Raw genomic sequence first — 18,537 nt, 5'->3', positions numbered from 1 at the left:
TCTCGTCACAACTGAATCAAATATAATTGTTGATCAAAATTAAATTCTCGAATATTGTGATTCGCTAGTATTTTGGACAGTTCCACCTCGTCTTATACGGATAGCTCTACTCTGATACCAATCGAAACAGTCCAGATCATATATAAATATCTTTTGGGTTCACTTTTCACTTTGATTCAAAATGGTTAATTCAAATTATTTAATAATTTCGTATTAATTATTATAAACAATTTAAAATTAATATTTTGTCTAAATTGAATTTCAAATAGACCGGTCATTATGTGAAAAATATTTTTTTATAAAAAATATTTTTTAATAAAATAAATTATTTTTTATTATTTAATTTTAATTTAAAAATTAAATTTTTTAATAAATTTATATTTTAATAAAATCTCAAATGTCATAAATTATAAAAAATATTTTTAAAATATATTTTTTTATGAAACAAATAAAATTTAAAAATAATAACAGTAAATTTATTATTTTTAATTATATTAACTATAATTTTTTTAATTCATATGAAAAATAAAGAGGTTTTTTTAGAGTAATGTAATTTTAAAATTGACTTGAAATATTTGATAAAATTTTAAATTTAAAGTTTAGATTAATGAATTTAAAATAAAAAGCAAAAACTATTTATAAATTTCAAATTTTATTATTATTTTTTTAATTCAATTAGCCAAAACAAAAGCTAACTAAAATTAATCTGTTCAATTGTGGCTATAACTTAAACGGCATTCTCATGTATTAGCAATTTGATTGCTTTTAAAATCAAACAAACGACACCGAAACAAACCGTTTTGGCAGCTCTTATCGAAAGAGAGATTGAACATTGATGTTGTCCGTTTAAAGGAGAGAGTATCATTGCGCTCACATGCTTTAATATAAATACATTTAAATAGATTTAAGAGGTCATTCTATTCTCCTATCTCCGATAAATAAAAAAATAAAAATCATCCTCTTCGTCTCCCTCTCCTTCTTCTATCGAAATCCCAAATTATTTATCTCCAACGCCTTCTCGCTATTCTGTCCAATGTCAGGTATCACTCCGGCCAATCCCTTCTCCGATTCGTTGTCTCCATCTATCCGAGACAAATGTCTGCCGAAACAACAACCCACTTCACCAAAACTCTATCACGTCTCCTCTCCGCTCGACGCACATCATCGACAACCATTACCGATTCAACCCTCTTGCGTGATTCTCGCTTGGTATTTTCTTTTTGCTCAAAAGCCCTTAAAGTGTCCGCTCAAAGGAGCTTTCTTCAAGAAGGAAAACAAGTTCATGCATGTCTAATGAAGTTAGGATTGTGTAATGTACTATCTCTGCAAAATCAGATTTTGTATACTCATGTGAAATGCAAAGAATTCACTGATGCTCATAGGTTGTTTGATGAAATGGGTGTAAGAAATGTGGTGACGTGGAATACGGTCATTTGTGGCCTTGTTGATTATGGTAGTATTTATGAGCCAAACCTCCATATGGGCTTTTCTTATTTCAAAAGAATGTTGCTGGATAGGGTAAGTATGGATCCAATAACGTTGAATGGTTTGCTTCGTGCCTGTCTTCAGCTTAATAACGTTGAAATTGGCAGACAATTGCACTGTTTCATATTGAAATTAGGTTTCGAGTTGAGTTGTTTTGTCAACAGTGCTCTTATTGATTTGTATGGGAAATTTGGATTGGTCAAGGAGGCAAGGAACATATTTGATAAGGTATTGTGCAGAGATTTGGTGTTGTGGAATGTGATGTCGTCTTGCTATGCATTGAATTCCTTGGGAGAAGAGGCTTTCAGAGTCTTTAACTTGATGCGAGGGGAAAATTTGATAGGGGATGGTTTTACATTTTCTATCATGCTCAATTCATGTGCGATTTTGGGTTCTTATGTATTAGGAACGCAAATTCATGGTCTTATCATGAAACTGTCCTTCGATTTGGATATGTTAGTGGCTAGCGGACTTGTTGACATGTATGCTAAGAGTGAAAATGTAGAAGATGCTCGGAAGGCTTTTGATTATGTGTCTGCTAAAAATGTAGTGTCTTGGAATACTATGATTGTGGCTTATGGGCAGCATGGGGATGGGAAGGAGGCTATGAAACTTCTAAAGGAAATGTTGCGAGAGGTTTTTGCTCCAGACGAACTAACTCTAGCTAGCATTCTTAGTTCGTGTGGCACTGTGTCAGCAAGTTGTGAAATCATGCAAGTCCATGCTTATGTGGTAAAAATGGGGTTTCACTCCTTTCTATCAATTGGAAATGCCTTGATAAATGCATACGCCAAGTGTGGCAACCCTGCTTGTGCACTTGAATGCTTTAACTCAGTTCTGAAGCCTAACCATGTAACATGGACTTCACTTATCAGTGCTTATGCTTTCAATAGTTTTCCTGAACTTAGTATCGAGATGTTTGAAAAGATGTCATCTACAGGTGTAATGCCAGATAAAATTGCTTTTCTTGGGGTTCTTTCTGCCTGCAGCCATGCAGGATTAATAAAGGAGGGGCTTCACTACTTTAGTTTAATGATAAAACATTATCAGATAATACCAGATGTGGAGCACTATAGTTGTCTAATTGACCTTCTTGGTCGAGCTGGTCTTTTGGATGAGGCTTTTAATGTGTTGACTTCAATGCCATTTGAGCAGAGATCAGACAACTTGGCAGCTTTGATTGGGGCGTGCAAAATCCATGGATATTTGAAATTGGCTAAATGGGTTGCAGAAAAGCTTTTGGAATTGGAGCCGAACATGCCTGTAAATTATGCTCTTATATCTAACATGTATGCATCTAAGGATCAGTGGCATGATGTGGCAAGAATTCGCAAACTGATGAAGGACAGGGGTAATAACAAAGTTCCAGGCTGCAGCTGGATGGAACTTGGTGGCGCTATCCACACGTTTGTTTCAAGTGATAAGTCCCACCCTCAAGCTTCAGAGGTGTATTGCATTTTAGGAATACTGCTTAGGCTAATGAGGAATGAACTGCAAGCCATGGATGAAAATTTTCTATATGAGTGACAATGTGCTTCATAATTTCTCTCACTGACCCAATGCCTTGGCTTATTGGCTAGGAAAACAAGAGTGCTAATAGGTGATGTCTTGTCATGCAAATATAAATTTGCTGCTCATAGGAGGTAGATTTACATTTTTTTAGTCTTATATAACCCAGTCTTTTTATATATTACTGCCAACTTAATCTTCTTCTCTTCCATATTAGGTTCTCCTGGATTTTCAAAATATTTGTGCTTGGCATAATTGATTCTTACCATTTACCTCATTTTATGATTCTGAGGGTTTGCAGGTGGAAGTCTTTGAATACCACAGTGAGGGGAATAATGATTTTAAAGTGCATATTGTATTAGGTTTCATTTGGATAACTTGCTGCTTTTCTTCTTTGGTGCTATAGTAGGCCAAGGAAAAAAGAAAAGGAGCTACCACATAATATCTCTACCTTATAAATTAAGAAATACTTACTTAATATACTAGTCTCCTCATTCAGGGTTTATTGAAAAAAAAAATGCAAATGACAAAGTGATATCAGTTAGTCTTCCTTGTAATTCTTTGATCCTGAGTTGATTAAGAATAGTTCAAAGCATAAGCCCCATTTTATCTGATCAAAGCTAGCTAGATTTTCCTGTCCCGGATGAAATTTTGACTTTCCTTGCTATTAAGCAAACGTCAGTCATGTCTGACTCAGTGAAAGTTCATTGTGGCGTAATGGGGCTACCTGTGTCTCAACTAAGATATAATGGTGACAAATTCTATCAATGGGATAGGCTTCATTCCTGAATATCACATTATTCATGTTAGAATGACAAGTGTTTTTTACCACTTTGAAATAGGTTAGAACATGATTACGTATTACACATCTGTGTCACCAGCTTGAATTAATTCTGTTTACCTGTTTCTGTTTCATGTAATATAGGTGTTGATGGAAGGGGTCTCCTTGAAACTCTGGCAATCTTCAACAAACTGCAGAACTCTGTCATTCTCCACTCTTAACTTTGGTGCTAATAATCATTGTTTATAATTTTGATACTCTCCATCCTAACTGCAGATGCATATGGATTGGACTTCTAATCAAAGGGATAAATTTTTATTTACTGTGCAGTACACGTATTGTATATTGTTGTTTCTATGTCTATTCAGTCTCTTGCTTGTTTTTCAGCTTTTATGAATTGCAATTTTACAATTTGTGGATGTATTCTTATAAACTGAAGTGATTTAGTTGATGCATTCTTTGAAGAAGCTATTGATTTTGACTTGTTGGAACCTTATACGAAACTCAGGAACAACTCATTTTATTTTCTTTCGGGTAAGTATTATGCATGCAAATGGGTGAACTTATTTCTTTTCTTTTTTTTTTTAAATATACTCACCTCTATGCATAATTTATGATAAAAGATTTAGTGCTCGAATGATCACGTATTTTTCTCATTCTCATCCTTTTCTTTCTCTTTATTGTGGAGATGATGATTCCCTTATGAGCTTAATAGTATGTAAAATGAGCCTGAAAAACAGAAATAAACAAGGATTCAGACCGTATGGTGCTGGTGCTGCTTGATGAAAACGAGAAATTGATGTCCTGCTTCTGCTTGCTTCATTATTATAAAAAGAATAAAAAGGATCAATCGATCCTGACATTGTTGTTTCCCAATGGGACGTTGTTTGAAAGCAAGAGAAGGTAGCACAATTTTTGTCTTTAAATTAGATTCATTGTGTATAAATGTATGGATTTTATTTTTTTCATTATCCATATTTTAGGAGAATTTGCAGGTGGGACTGTCATCCAACTACCAGTGTGACATTATCATTTTGAAGCAGATACGAACAATTTCTTCCCATCCTACCGGTATTTCCTTGCAAGTTTTTGGTGTTGAGAGAAGTTTATATCGGGGCCGATTCAAATTATTCTGATAAATAAATTTTCTATGTCAAGTGATTTAGACAAAGGAAAAATAAAAAAGAATTTCTAGACCAACTGAAATGAACATCACCTTGTTATTGACGTTAAGAAAAGAATACTAAAGAATTTCTCGTGTCAGTGTGCGCATTTATTTCATGGGATTACTAATATATTATATATATATATATATATAATTTAGTAAAGGGATAATTATTTTTTAGTCCCTGACGTTTAACGTAATTAACACTTATGTCTCTCTATTTTGGCAATCCAACATTTAAAGTACCTCACTTTTTCTTCCGTCTAAATTCATAGTCCTTCCGTCCATTTAAACCGTTTGATAAAAAATTCGAAGGTGAGAGATGATAATTTTTTTCAAAAATATCCTCCTCTCAACGTGAAATCTCTATTTTTCTTCTCTTTCATATCTTCTCCATTTCCTTTTATTCATTGTTAATTCTCCTCTTTTTGTTTTTCTCTCTCTCTTTTTCATTTTTCTTCTCCCTCACAATTTCTCTATTTCCTTTTGACATTGTTGATTTTTCTTTTTTTTCTCTTTTTCATCTTTTTTCTCCCTTATATTTTCTTTTTTTTTGACATTATTGATTTTTTTTTTCTCTTTTTCATCTTTGTTCTCGCTTATATTTTCTCTATTTTCTTTTGACATTATTGATTTTTTTTTTTTTTCCTCTTTTCCATCTTTCTTCTCCCTGAAGCATTATTTGAGAGTTGCAGAAAGGGTAAGAATTATGGTGAAGAAGAAGAAGAAGAAGAAGAAGAAGAAAAAGAAGAATAAGAATTTACAGTGAAGAGGCATTGAGTTTGGGTTTCATGATTTTGAAATAGCGGAACTTTTAGTGAGGGTTAATTTTGTCAATTCACGTGTCCCAAACGACTATTTTGGACGGAAAGACTATGAATTTGGACAGAAGAGAAAGTGAGGGACTTAAGTGTTGAGTCACCAAAATAGAGGGACAGAAGTGTTAATTACGTTAAACCTCAGAGACTAAAAAGTAATTTTTTCTTTAATAAAACATAAAATAATTTATGTTTTGAGATTCAGATAATAGGGTTTATAATAATCGTGTAAGTTTGGGTTGAGAGAAATGTGTTTCTCTCTTTTTATTTCTCTCCCTTTTATCTTCTAGTGACGCTTAACGGTTTCTCTACTGTAATATCATTTGTTTCTGTCATGTAGATCTGTACGTACGAAAGTGTCAGACGTCTTTTCCACGTCAGGCGGTCATTTAATTCCCCCGGCGCGCGTGGAGACAGCGTTGCGAAATGACTGGACTTATGTCTCTCTTTACGTTACGTCACCGAACTGAGCCTGCAGTGGGTGGACCTGAGTTTGTGAATGATTCGGTTTGCTCTTTGGGCCTGAATCGGGGTCGAAAGTGTTTGATCAATATGTCAGGAGGTTTCATGGATTTTGGACCAACATTGTTTTATAAGATCCAATCTCATACTCGGACGGTGAAGCCCAGCGATCGGTCTATTCCCTAAATTTTTTATAAATAAATAAATATTTTTAAAAAATTATTAAATGAAAAAAATGTTATTTAAGCATTTAATTTCTATATTAAAATTAATAATTTATAAGTTGAAATTCAATAGAGAGTATGATTAGGATACGTGTACGTGAGTTTAGTGTCGTTTTCTCTTTCTTTTCTCCTTTATCTATTATCTTTTTTATTTTTTTATGACGTATAACCATTGTTTTACACTTTTACTGTAACGCTCCGGAAATCCGGACCGCTACCGGCGCTAGGATCCGGGTCGACTTAAGGCCGCCGGGACCCGTAGCAAGCCTGACATATAATCTGTAAACCCGTATAATCCCATACATGATCAACAACATGCATAAAAATTTAAAACTTTTCTTCATACATACTCTCATCAACTAACTCAACCTGTGCATACTCTGAACATATACATAACATAGTCCCTCTGTGGGATCTCATCAAGCCTTAAAGGCAAAACAACCTGTGTCGAGTTAGTTTACATAAACATCATAACATAAGATCATGTATATACAAAAGGGATTAACAATATATTATGGTCAAGCACAACTCTATCCTCAATGACCTCATTACATAACATCCTGAATATTCTTACATTTCATCATAATACAATTGTCATGTCCACACACTAACTATTACATACATATGACTTTTTTTTTCTTCTTGCCTTCTCTATCTATCCCGTACCTGCAAACCTGGGGTTAGTGGAGAGGGGTGAGCTAGATGCCCAGTGAGTAGAACTGTAAAAAGAATATTTAAAACATGCTATCATGAAATGCGTCACTGCACAAACAATTCACACCACGGATGGACTGATTCAAAAATCCCTCAACTCCATGCCCGGCCCTATTATGGGCACCACAGGACTTCGTATTGCCCGGCCCTATTATGGGCACCACAGGACTTCGTACTCGGAGTTATTGCCCGGCCCTATTATGGGCACCACAGGTCTTCGTATTGCCCGGCCCTATTATGGGCACCACAGGACTTCGTATACAGAAGGCTAATGAATCATCCTAATGTCCATCCACTATCAACTATCACAACAATACAATGCGGCATAGTCGTGAATTCTAATGCAAACAACCTATAATATGATCATGATGCATGAAGCATGATAAAAGCATTTCATTTCTAAATTTAAAAGTTAAGTTTAGTTCCACTCACCTCTGGCAGACTCTGACAACTCTGTAGCAGCTGGCTCACTGCTGGGGTCCTTGGTTCCTCGGGTCCGAACCTACACAGGTGGACTCCAATGAGGGACCAAACATACATAAACATAACTCTAATACATTCCCCAAAAACCCCCTACAACATCCTGAAAATATCACATAGAGATATGCATGAAGTGGCTGAACAGGGCACTTTCGGCGGCACCTTCGGCGGCCGAAAGTCCCAGACAGAGACGAAACTCAGGCAGGTTCGGCGGCACCTTCGGCCAGTCTGTCATTTTCACGTCCGTTCGTATGCGCATACCGTCCCTTTTTATATTATTCCTTTTATATTATCAGACGATCATTTAATATCCTTAGCATCATGCAGATATAATTCTGAATGCTCAAGGGTCCGCTGCTTCACAAATATTCATCAATGGACTTCTTTTTTATGAGTCTATTTCTTATTGAATTCCGCTACCCAAATTAAATCTTGATTGCATATTAATAGGACGGCCTGCACATTAGACTTGAATGGATTATAAACTTGAATGGATTATGATTTGGCCAAACTGTGATTAGGGGTGTAATCGAGCCGAGCCGAGCCGAACTTTGTAAAGTTCAAGCTCGTTTATTAAAAAAGTTTGGAAGCTCAACCTCGAGCTCGACTCGAGTTCTAATATTTGATTCGAGCTCGGCTCGAGAATTAAATATTATAATCGAGCTCGATTCGAGCTCGACTCGTGAAAGACTTGTTCGATTTAATAACGAGCCTAATTCGAGCTCGAGCTCGAAAAACTCAATTAAGAAGCTCGTTAATAAAACTCGAGCTCGAACTCGGAAAACTCGATTAAGAAACTCGTTAAAAAAGCTCGAGATTGAGCTCAAAATTAAAAAGTTTGGTTTGAGCTCAAGTTCAGACTCGAGCTCGAATTAATAATTATACTTTAATCAGTTTTTAATCATCATTAATTTAAATAATATAAAAAAAAGAGAGTGTACATAAAAAAAATTACGTAACACAATTTATAACTAAAATAACACAAATAAATATAAATTCAACAACATAATAAAATTAGATTACACACAAAGTTTAATATTAAACGAATAAAGTTGATTCCAACTTCCAACAGTTGAAACAAGCTAATATAATTTAATTATCTTCATAATCATCTTCATGCTTGTTCAATTAGTTAACTTGAATTTCAACTTCAACATCCATATAACCTTAATTAATTATTATTAATATACTTTGATAATTATTATCATCTTTTATATTGTATGCTTAATTATATACAAATTTTTTTTTATAATTATACTTTAATTTTAAAATGTATATAATTTTTACAACTCAATTTATCATGTAGTACTATAATTTTAAAGAATACTTATTATAATAATTAATATTAATTATTTGTGATTATACATTAATTTTATGGAATCTTACTATAATAATTATATACAAAAGATTTTTATAATTTAATTTTAAAGAATATTAATTATAATAATTAATCTTAATTATTTGTAATTTTCAATACTATAATTTTCAAGTATTTATAATAGTTTAAATTTTATAACTTTATAGTTATTTTTATTTTTTTAATAATATATGAACTTGTTCATAAATTTATTTAACGAATTGGTTCACCAATTTATTTAAATAATATTACTCACGAGCCTATTTAACGAGTCTGCTCGTGAGCTTTCTCAACTAGTCTGCTCGCGAGCCTTCTCAACGAGTCAGCTCACGAGCCTAAAAACGAGCCAGCTCGCGAGCCTAAAAACGAGCCAGCTCGCGAGTCTTAACGAGCCGAATACTATGGAGTTCGAGTTCAGCTCGTTTAAGTGACGAGCCTCAAAATTGAGCTCGAGCTTGGCTCGTTTAAAAAACGAGCCGAACTCGGTCGAGTTTTTATCGAGTCTAGTCTCGAGTAGCTCACGAATAGCTTGGCTCATTTACAGCCCTAACTGTGATCCGAATATGAGAGTCCAAGAATTTTTTTTTTTAATTTTTAATAATTATACCATAAACTACATTGATTAAATTAATTATGATCCACCACTTTTAAACTTAATGGCTGATAATCACTCTGTTATCAGTAGGATACAAGTGTTATAAAAAAAAGGTTTTATTGTTATTAAAAATTAAATTTTGGTTTTTACTTTTTTAATTCTAAATTTATTAGAATTTTTATTGTTTGCAAGGAAATTTTATTATTATTATTATTATATTTTTATTTTTTATCCAGATAAAAGTAAATAAAAGAATAAAGGAAAGTAATTTTCACATTATTCCATTTATTGTTTAAAATAAATGGGAAATTCAATTTTGAAATTTAACATTAAAATAGGTCGATAATAATAAATATAATGAAAACGTTAATAATAAGAAAAAAATTATTTTAAAATTAAAGTTAAAAGGTAAATTGGTTTTTTGAAAAAATAACTTGGGAAAAAGAGGAATATGCATATTTTTCTTATTTTGAAAAATAAAAAAATAATGAAAAATATATTAGTGTAAATTTTTAATTCAAATATAAACTACTTCTTTACAATTAATTCAGTAGTGTTTAGCGTATAATTGCTAAGAAAATTTTGAAGTATTATAGTTAAAATCGATAAAATTTAAAATTTTTAATCCTTATCTCTAATTATAATTAACAAAAATATTTTTCCAACAAAATTTATAATTTGAAAATATGATTATATTATGTAAATGACTTACATTTATTTTTAAATTTTATATATATATATGTGTGCGTGTGTGTGTGTGTGTGTGTGTGAGAGAGAGAGAGTGACAACTGGATTGTCTAATTTATATAAAAATAAATTTCATGAGTGATAACGACCTGAAAAAAAGTCGAATTTGAGAAGCCCTCTTCTCAAAAGTCATAATTCATAAAACAGCGCTAATAACTTCAACGGTGCGCTAACCAGTAACCCCACCAACCTTTGAAAAATCAAAGTCCTTCTTCAACTCGGTCCTCTTCTTTTAATCCCCCATACAACTACCCGCTTCGAAATCACATTCTCTCTCTCTCTCTCTCTCTCTGGTAATCATGAAAAGCCCTCAGCCCTGCTACGGTCAGCGGAACGCTAGGCTCGGCACACGGTCAACCCCCGAACGATTCCATTACTCACCGGGCCCCCCATACTCTGATGCATCGACCGTCAGAAAGCGGAACCCCGTGGCGGGCGCTGCAAAATCGGTGGTCGGATTGTTTATGACATGCTTTAATCCGACCGAGACGATCAACTCCACGAATTTCGGAGAATCTGAAGAGTTCAAACCTCCCTCTGGTAAATTCTGGTTTATTTGAAATCTAGTGTTGATAACTTGTGCGTTTATTGCGGTTGACTGGACTTGCGCTTCTTCTACTTCTTCGGTTTTGGATCTTAGTAGTTGAGTAGGTTAGTTTCTGTTTGGTAGTTTAGAAAAACGGAGAACTGGAAACAAACCTGGATAGTGTAATATCCAAATTTTAATCTGACTTGTATTAAAAATTAATTTAAATTATTTAAATTCATTCCAAACACACAATTATTATTATCTAGATAAAATTTGAAATGTTTAATCTTATATATTTTAATTAATAATTTATATAAAAAAATTTTAATAATTTTTATTTAAAAAATTTTAATAATTTTTAAAAAATATTTAAGTTTAAATTTTAAATAAAATATATAAAAAAATTATAAATATTATTATAAAATATATTTTTTTATATTAAATTAATTATTTATATAATTATTCTGATCGTAAGTACGTGTAAATAAATTTTAAATCTATCTGATTTTTAAATTTGAATTTTTCCTTCCCATTATAATTATTTAAATTTATTCTATTAAAATACTATGGAATTATATAGGCAAAAATACCCTATCCATTGTGTCCTGAGCTTAATAGACTAGTTTTTGTTTGGTAGCCGAGAAAAACACAGAACTGAGACCGAGATGTATGAGTTTTAAATCAGTACATAATCTTATAAACCTGGACAAAAAGCAGATTTTTGAAATTTTCGTTTTGGGTTGTTATTTTGGACTATCTTATAATATGCGTTATAATTATAGTAGCATAGTTTTTTTTTTTGTTTTCTTTTCTCTTTCTGATGACTCTGTTAGAAGCACTATCTGATCCCCGAGAAATTTCTGAATCATGTTAGAAATCTTTATCGTGAGTAAATGTAATTTAGTAAGCCGAGAAACAATCAGTTAATGATTTTAGAGCAACCATTATTCTTAAAAATTTCACGGTTATACCCCTATATTTGCGTTATCAGTCGCATCCGATGCAACGGGGTCGAACAGAGACAGAAGACGATCTTCAGGTCGAGGTGTCTATGGCAGTCCACAGAATTCGACTCATGAAAGAGAGCCTGGCAGTGTAAAATTCACCATGGAGGAAATCTACAAAGCTACAAGGAACTTTTCCCCATCCTTAAAGATTGGACAAGGTGGCTTTGGTACTGTATACAAGGGGAGACTAGAAAATGGAACTCTTGTTGCAATCAAACGTGCAAAGAAGGTTGTTTTCTCTTTTTTTTTGTCTTTTTGTAGGTGAAAATTACCATTTTCGTTTTCGTTCTCAAATTATTACAGGGCTTAAGACACTGTTGTAGGGAAACTTATCAATTTTTGTGTCACCTTTCTTTGCAGAGCTTGTACGATAAACATTTAGGTGCAGAATTTCAAAGTGAGGTTCGGACGCTGGCACAAGTGGAGCACTTGAGTCTAGTAAAGTTCTATGGATTTTTGCAACAAGATGAAGAAAGAATTATTGTTGTGGAATATGTTCGTAATGGAACGCTCAGAGAACACTTGGATTGTGAGTTCTTTTTATGATGTGACGTTATTCTTGTTCCTTTTTCTTGCCTCTGTGTGGGGGGCCTTAATCCAATTAACTCTAGAAGCAAATTAATGCAGGCGTCCATGGGAAAGTACTTGATCTTGCTTTGCGCCTAGATATTGCAATCGATGTGGCTCATGCAGTTACCTATCTTCACACGTATACAGGTTTTCTTTTGATGGGAACCCAGCTAATTCACTTTCATTAAATTAGAGCTACGCTCTTCTGTGAGGCTTATAGAAACTGTCTTATGAGATTTTTTTTATACTTGACTTGTAGATCACCCAATTATTCATAGGGATATAAAGTCATCCAACATTCTCCTCACTGAAAACTTTAGAGCCAAGGTCGCTGATTTTGGTTTTGCAAGAATGGGAGCCGACAGTGATTCAGGTGCCACACATGTGTCCACTCAAGTGAAAGGAACTGCTGGCTACTTGGATCCAGAATACCTGAAGACCTATCAACTTACTGAGAAGAGTGATGTTTTTTCATTTGGCGTGCTGCTTGTTGAACTAGTAACTGGCAGGCGGCCTATTGAACCAAAAAGGGAACTCAAGGAGCGGATAACTGCAAGATGGGTATTATTTTCTTTACTTCTCATCTTTGCTTAATTTTGCAGACTAATAAATTTATGTTTTGCGATAAACTGGTAATTTTTAAGATCACAGTTCTACAGTTATATAGGGACCGGCAATGGCCACCATTGGCGAGATAACACCATATAGAATCTATGCTAGATATTCTCAAGCTGTCCATTTGTATACAATTATAGGAAGGAACCAAAAATATCGAGTGACAATAAGATTTTTTTTTTTTCTTCTTTAATTAAGTTCTATTTGTTGTGACTTACAGGCTATGAAGAAGTTCGCTGAGGACGATTCAATTTCAATCTTGGACCCAAGGCTGGAACGTACTGCTGCAAATAACTTGCTCCTTGAAAAGATTCTTGAATTGGCCTTGCAGTGTTTGGCCCCACACAGACAAAGCCGGCCAGGCATGAAGAAATGTGCGGAGATTCTATGGTGTATCCGCAAGGATTGCAAAGAACTATCAGATTCAGATTTTCATTCACTTTCCTCAAATTCAAGGAGCTATTCAGTGAGCGAAGAATAAGGAAATCACTAGATGAGATCTGGAATCCAAATTGCAAATGGTGAAGTTAAGCTTAATGGGTAGAAACGAAAGTGAAAGCCCATTGCTTCTTAATTGAATATGAATTGATTTGAGAGTATTTGTGCGGGTTCAAGATGGAAAGGAGCCAAAAAAATTCCTTTCTATAAGTGAAGATAGCAGCTTTGATAGGATTCTACCAGTTGCAAGATAATAGAAGGAACATGGTCATGAAATTAGGTTTTATATAGGAATTTGTCTGGGGTGGAGACTGGAGAAGTTCCTTGCTTCTGCCTGATTGTGTCTTCATTAAATTTTCATCTTTGGTTCCTTTCCCCTTCAATTCATTTTGTAGTTGTTCAGCATCACTGAAATGAGGTTTGTACTTCTGCCTATTGAACTAATATTATATATATATATATATATATATGAAAGGGTTTCCAATTTTTCACCTTATCTTCCCATCCTATATATATATTTTTAATTTTCTTATTCATCCAATGTGCCTTTCCTTGTAGGACTTATAAAAGCCAGCTTATATATTTTGTGCGAGCACTGTCTGAAGATCGGGAAATTGTACAAATGATTTTAACAATTTTTTTCATATGAAGGGTATGTAAATAGAATTCCTTGTCTGTCAAATGTTAAGTGCATGTAAACAGAATTCCCTTGTCTGTCAAATGTGTTTCCCTCTTTGACATCTTTTAAGCTTCTCATTTCAGATGGTCTTTTGATCAAAAGTTAATTGAGATGTTAAAATATAAACTGCAACAGATAATTATGAATTAAAAAGAAGTGAGAAAAGGGAAACTCGATGACATTAAAATTGTAGATTACTTACTGAAAGCTACTGACCTCTGTTGTGCAAAAAACTCAGTTGCATCCATTAGATTTATGAAGTCTCACAAACTCTTCTCATTGGCTGTTAGATATATCAGTCTGATAATAGAACTAAACGATCAAATGCTGTAGGAAGTTTACAAACTGATACAACAATGATAATCTTAAGGAAGATCAATGTTGTAATAAAATTCACCAGACGCCTTGATTCACCCAAAAATCACCAGAAAATTCACTGCCAGAAGTTTGAAAACATTGTCAATGCAGTCAGAGACAAAATGGGCAAGCATTAAGCACACTAGTATGCATTACCTTCTGCTGAAGAGCCCAATATGCAGGAAGCAGAGCTGCAGCATTTAATGCAATAAGACCAATTGATCATTGTATGTCCCTACATAATCTTTTCAGCTACTCTTTTTTTTTTTTTTTTGTCGAAAACTTTTCAGCTACTGAGTTGGGTAAAAACCACAGTAATCCTTGCAACAATTTTCAGCTACAATTTTGCTCTCATATAAGCTGGCTTCATTTCGGTTGATGTTTTAAATAAGCAATATAGGCTGATGACTAATAATTAAAATTTCAATTTAACCAAAAGTAGTCTTATCTTGAAATTTTAACCTTAATTAAGTGAGTATTTATTCAAATATATAAAAATTTGAGTTTCTAAATAATGAAATAATTGAAGTAAAAAAATCTGCCACTTTAAAATTTAAATATAATTATTAATATCTAAAAAAAAAAAACGTATTCCTCTCCTATATATATATATATAAAATAATTTAGTGTTACTTATATACATATGAATAATTACTGTATTAAAAGAAATTACTTAACTAATATAATTTTATTTTACAATAAAATAAAATTTCGAGTTAAAAACTCTTACGCTATATGATTTTACAATATTTTCAAAGAAATTACATTAAATTAATATTTTTTTAAATAATTTTTCAATGATATTTAATTAATTACATATATAATGATTAATTTAACTTAAATTAATTTAAAACATAAATATTACTTTATAATAGAATTTGAATTTAAATAAGATATTAATGAAATCAATTTATATTTAAATTTTTAACTTTTTTTAATTTTAACCTATTAACTAAGGATAGTTTAAAAGTTCTATTATTACTCTTCATTTTATTAAACGACTGAACGTTTCCATTCAAATGAAGGATGACATCAGCAACGACGACGTTTACTAGGACCAGGAGTTTTGGCGATTGCGAATCTTGTATAGAAAACGTGGCAACAATCAACCGCAGTTGCAGGAACTAAACTTGTAGACATAACCACTAGATAGTGGCTCTTTTTCTCCCATTCGAACTTCAAATGCACACGCGTCTTGCTGTCTCTCCTCGGTGTTGCCGTCCATTGCCTGTTCCTCGCTCGTCTGTCAGTTACTTGGTACAATTCGTGGAGTCAAAAGGAAGTTGAGTTTCAGGTCAGGTAATTTAGGAGACGATGACTGTGATCGACTTGATAACCAGAGTTGAAGCTATTTGCAAGAAATATGAAAAGTACGATGTTGATAAGCAAAAGGACCTTAACGTCGCCGGCGATGATGCTTTCGCCTGCCTCTACGCTGTCGTCGAGGCTGACCTTGATGCTGCTCTTCAAGTAATTAACTCTCTCTCTCTTGTAATTCTCTGTTCTTTTCTCTTGTTTTGTCAACCTTTTTTTATTTTAACCTGAGAAAACTTTGTAGAAATCGGAGTCGGCTGCAACGGAGAAGAATAGGGCTACGGTTATTGCTATGAGCGCTGAGATTCGGAGAACCAAAGCTCGATTGCTCGAGGAACTCCCCAAATTGCAGAGGCTCGCTTTTAAGAAGGTCTGTCCCTTCAACTATTTTTTCTTTTCTTCCTCCAACATTTCCTTTTGGTATATTCATCTTATTCCGATAATAACATTAACCAATGTTTAGGTGAAAGGGCTCTCAAAAGAAGAGCTTGAGGCTCGTAGTGATTTAGTTTCCACACTAAAAGAGAGGATTGAAGCGATCCCAGATGGAAGTACTAGCACTGCTAAACAAGCCAGTGGCTGGGCACCTTCAACCTCACACAAAGGATTCAAATTTGACTCAACTTACGGTATTTTATCAATCGTATTCACTTTGATTCTTGATTATGATTATAATTATAATTATTATTAGCTTAATTATGGTTTTCTTAATTTTGATCAGATGGTGGATTTGATGGTGAATATTTCCAACAAACTGAAGAGTCAGACCGGTTTAGGCAGGAATACGAAATGCGTAGAATGAAACAGGCAAGTATTGTGGGCTTTTGTTCGCCTCAACAATGGCAGAATATTTTTTTGCTGCTAGAATTTGTAAGCCAGAAATTTGGTGGAATGGCATTCTTAGGAGAATGATGTTTTACTGGTTTAGCTCCATTGAACATCACATGTAAACTATGTCTGACTTTGTGCAGGATCAAGGTTTAGAAGTCATAGCAGAAGGATTAGACACACTGAAAAACATGGCCCATGACATGAATGAGGTTTGAGCGGCGGCTTTATACATAGAGTTGTAACAAAATTAGATGTTTTGGTTCTTGTTCATTACCTTGCTGCAAATTTTATCTGCAGGAGATGGACAGGCAAGACCCACTGATGGATGAAATAGATGACAAGGTGATCCCGTGCTTTTTAATTTTCCCCTCTTGTTATCAGTTTTCTTCGTTATATTACAGAACCGAGCATACATTGGCAGAATGAATTATGTGCATAGCTTGTAATCAAGCTAGCTTCTGTGTTTGTGGATCCAATATGCTGAATAAATTCCCCTTGTTTGGAATTAAAGGTTTCACAAGAGTTCAATTCAATTCATTTGTTTTCTATTAAATGGAGGTGTTCTAACATCCGTGCAGGTGGACAGGGCAACCTCAGACATCAAAAGTACTAACGTGAGACTTAGGGATACCCTCAACCAGGTAATGCAGCTGCTATTAATATGAAAAGTGCAAGTTCTTTTAAATAGCATATTTACTACCAACTTACCCTTTTTTCTGGCGTGTTCTCTCATTTTTCATTTTTTTTTTTTTGCCTTTTCAGCTGAGGTCCAGCCGCAACTTTTGCATTGACATCATCCTTCTCTGTATAATTTTGGGCATCGCTGCTTATCTATACAAGTAAGTTCGTTAATTTTCAGAATATAAGTATATTGAACCTCTTTATACTTCCTGTGAAATTTGATTTGATTGGGTAGAAAATCTGGGGATAGTTTTTAGTAGAACAAGTGAAAAATTCACCTACACCGGGTCTATATATAATGTAAATGCATAGGATTTTATGTGGGTTCCACTTTTGTTTTATACTATGGATTCATCTAGACTTGGTCTAGACCAGAATTTCCTGTTGAAACAAAATAGTTAAATGTTTGATTAAAATATTCTAAGTACAAATCATCCCTTGCAATTGTTGTTACCCTGTTCCCATCCAGTAATCTCCTTCTCCATATATGAATTAGCATTTTACTAAAATCAACTGAACTTTCTTGATCCCAAACTGCTTGGCTGCTTTACATGAATTAGAATCCTTTTCCTGCTATTGCTGAAACAACAAAACACTCAAGTTGTTAATTAAATTACTAGGTAACGTTGTTCAACTATTACATCCGCATGTTTTGTGTTTGCTTCTCTGTTGCAGCGTGTTGAAGTGAAGTGTTGGAGCATGTTTATTACAAAATCTTACCTACATCAACATGTTTTTACATGAGACTTACTGGTTTGGTGTATACACACAGGTGTGTAGTTAAGAATCATTCCGACTTCTATGGCTATAAAATTATAAGTCTTTATATATATGTATATTAGATAATTATTATGAGCATCTGCAAATGATGTTGGAACCATTCTCATGTCAACCAATCTCTTTTTGTTTTCATAAAGAATCAAAAGTATGGGAAATCAAACTTAAATTTATCAAAGGGCAATATATTTTTAATCCTTCTTACTCTTTAAGTACATTCTCCACTAGGAGAAAGATGGAAATGATTGGGGAATTAGAACAAATTCACTTTATATTCTGCTCTTTAATTAGATTTTTTTTTTTTTTTTTTGTACAATACAATCTCCTCTTACTTGCATTGACGCCCTGGCATACTTCCAGCAGCAATTGTACAACTGTCATCTGATTGGATTGGCACGTGCT

General features: G+C 33.6%; 3 protein-coding genes across 10 annotated transcripts; all 3 read left to right on the top strand.

The window, feature by feature from the left end:
- The first annotated feature begins 905 nt into the window (after positions 1 to 905).
- LOC110616261 (pentatricopeptide repeat-containing protein At2g46050, mitochondrial) lies at positions 906 to 4,230 on the top strand. 7 transcript variants are annotated; one of them, XM_043957038.1, is made up of 3 exons: positions 906 to 3,085; positions 3,296 to 3,340; positions 3,920 to 4,230. In XM_043957038.1, exon 1 carries the CDS (start codon positions 1,096 to 1,098, stop codon positions 3,010 to 3,012), a length of 1,917 nt encoding a protein of 638 aa, XP_043812973.1. In that variant the 5' UTR covers positions 906 to 1,095; the 3' UTR covers positions 3,013 to 3,085; positions 3,296 to 3,340; positions 3,920 to 4,230. The 7 variants fall into 7 exon arrangements, with proteins under 7 accessions (XP_043812973.1, XP_021614320.1, XP_021614322.1 ...); XM_021758628.2 differs by having other exon boundaries at positions 906 to 3,128; XM_021758630.2 differs by lacking the exon at positions 3,296 to 3,340.
- A 6,256-nt stretch (positions 4,231 to 10,486) lies between these two features.
- Positions 10,487 to 14,236, top strand: LOC110614242 (calmodulin-binding receptor-like cytoplasmic kinase 2). Of its 2 annotated transcripts, XR_002487749.2 has the most exons (7): positions 10,487 to 10,877; positions 11,858 to 12,102; positions 12,234 to 12,402; positions 12,501 to 12,590; positions 12,703 to 13,004; positions 13,279 to 13,914; positions 14,055 to 14,236. XR_002487749.2 is itself a non-coding variant. In XM_021755729.2 (6 exons), the coding sequence occupies exons 1-6, from the start codon at positions 10,637 to 10,639 to the stop codon at positions 13,537 to 13,539; spliced, it is 1,308 nt and encodes a 435-aa protein (XP_021611421.1). In that variant the 5' UTR covers positions 10,487 to 10,636; the 3' UTR covers positions 13,540 to 13,990. The 2 variants fall into 2 exon arrangements, 1 of the variants encoding a protein (XP_021611421.1); XM_021755729.2 differs by lacking the exon at positions 14,055 to 14,236 and having other exon boundaries at positions 13,279 to 13,990.
- Positions 14,237 to 15,718: 1,482 nt separating this feature from the next.
- LOC110614627 (syntaxin-71) lies at positions 15,719 to 18,313 on the top strand. The gene is made up of 9 exons (XM_021756220.2): positions 15,719 to 16,002; positions 16,091 to 16,216; positions 16,310 to 16,475; positions 16,568 to 16,653; positions 16,818 to 16,886; positions 16,975 to 17,019; positions 17,256 to 17,318; positions 17,440 to 17,516; positions 18,034 to 18,313. Exons 1-9 carry the CDS (start codon positions 15,847 to 15,849, stop codon positions 18,044 to 18,046), a joined length of 801 nt encoding a protein of 266 aa, XP_021611912.1. The 5' UTR covers positions 15,719 to 15,846; the 3' UTR covers positions 18,047 to 18,313.
- The last annotated feature ends 224 nt before the right edge of the window (positions 18,314 to 18,537 follow it).

Source organism: Manihot esculenta, chromosome 5, assembly GCF_001659605.2.
Source record: "Manihot esculenta cultivar AM560-2 chromosome 5, M.esculenta_v8, whole genome shotgun sequence".
In the NCBI taxonomy this organism is placed as follows: Eukaryota; Viridiplantae; Streptophyta; class Magnoliopsida; order Malpighiales; family Euphorbiaceae; genus Manihot; species Manihot esculenta.
This window is presented reverse-complemented; position numbering and strand designations above follow the sequence as displayed.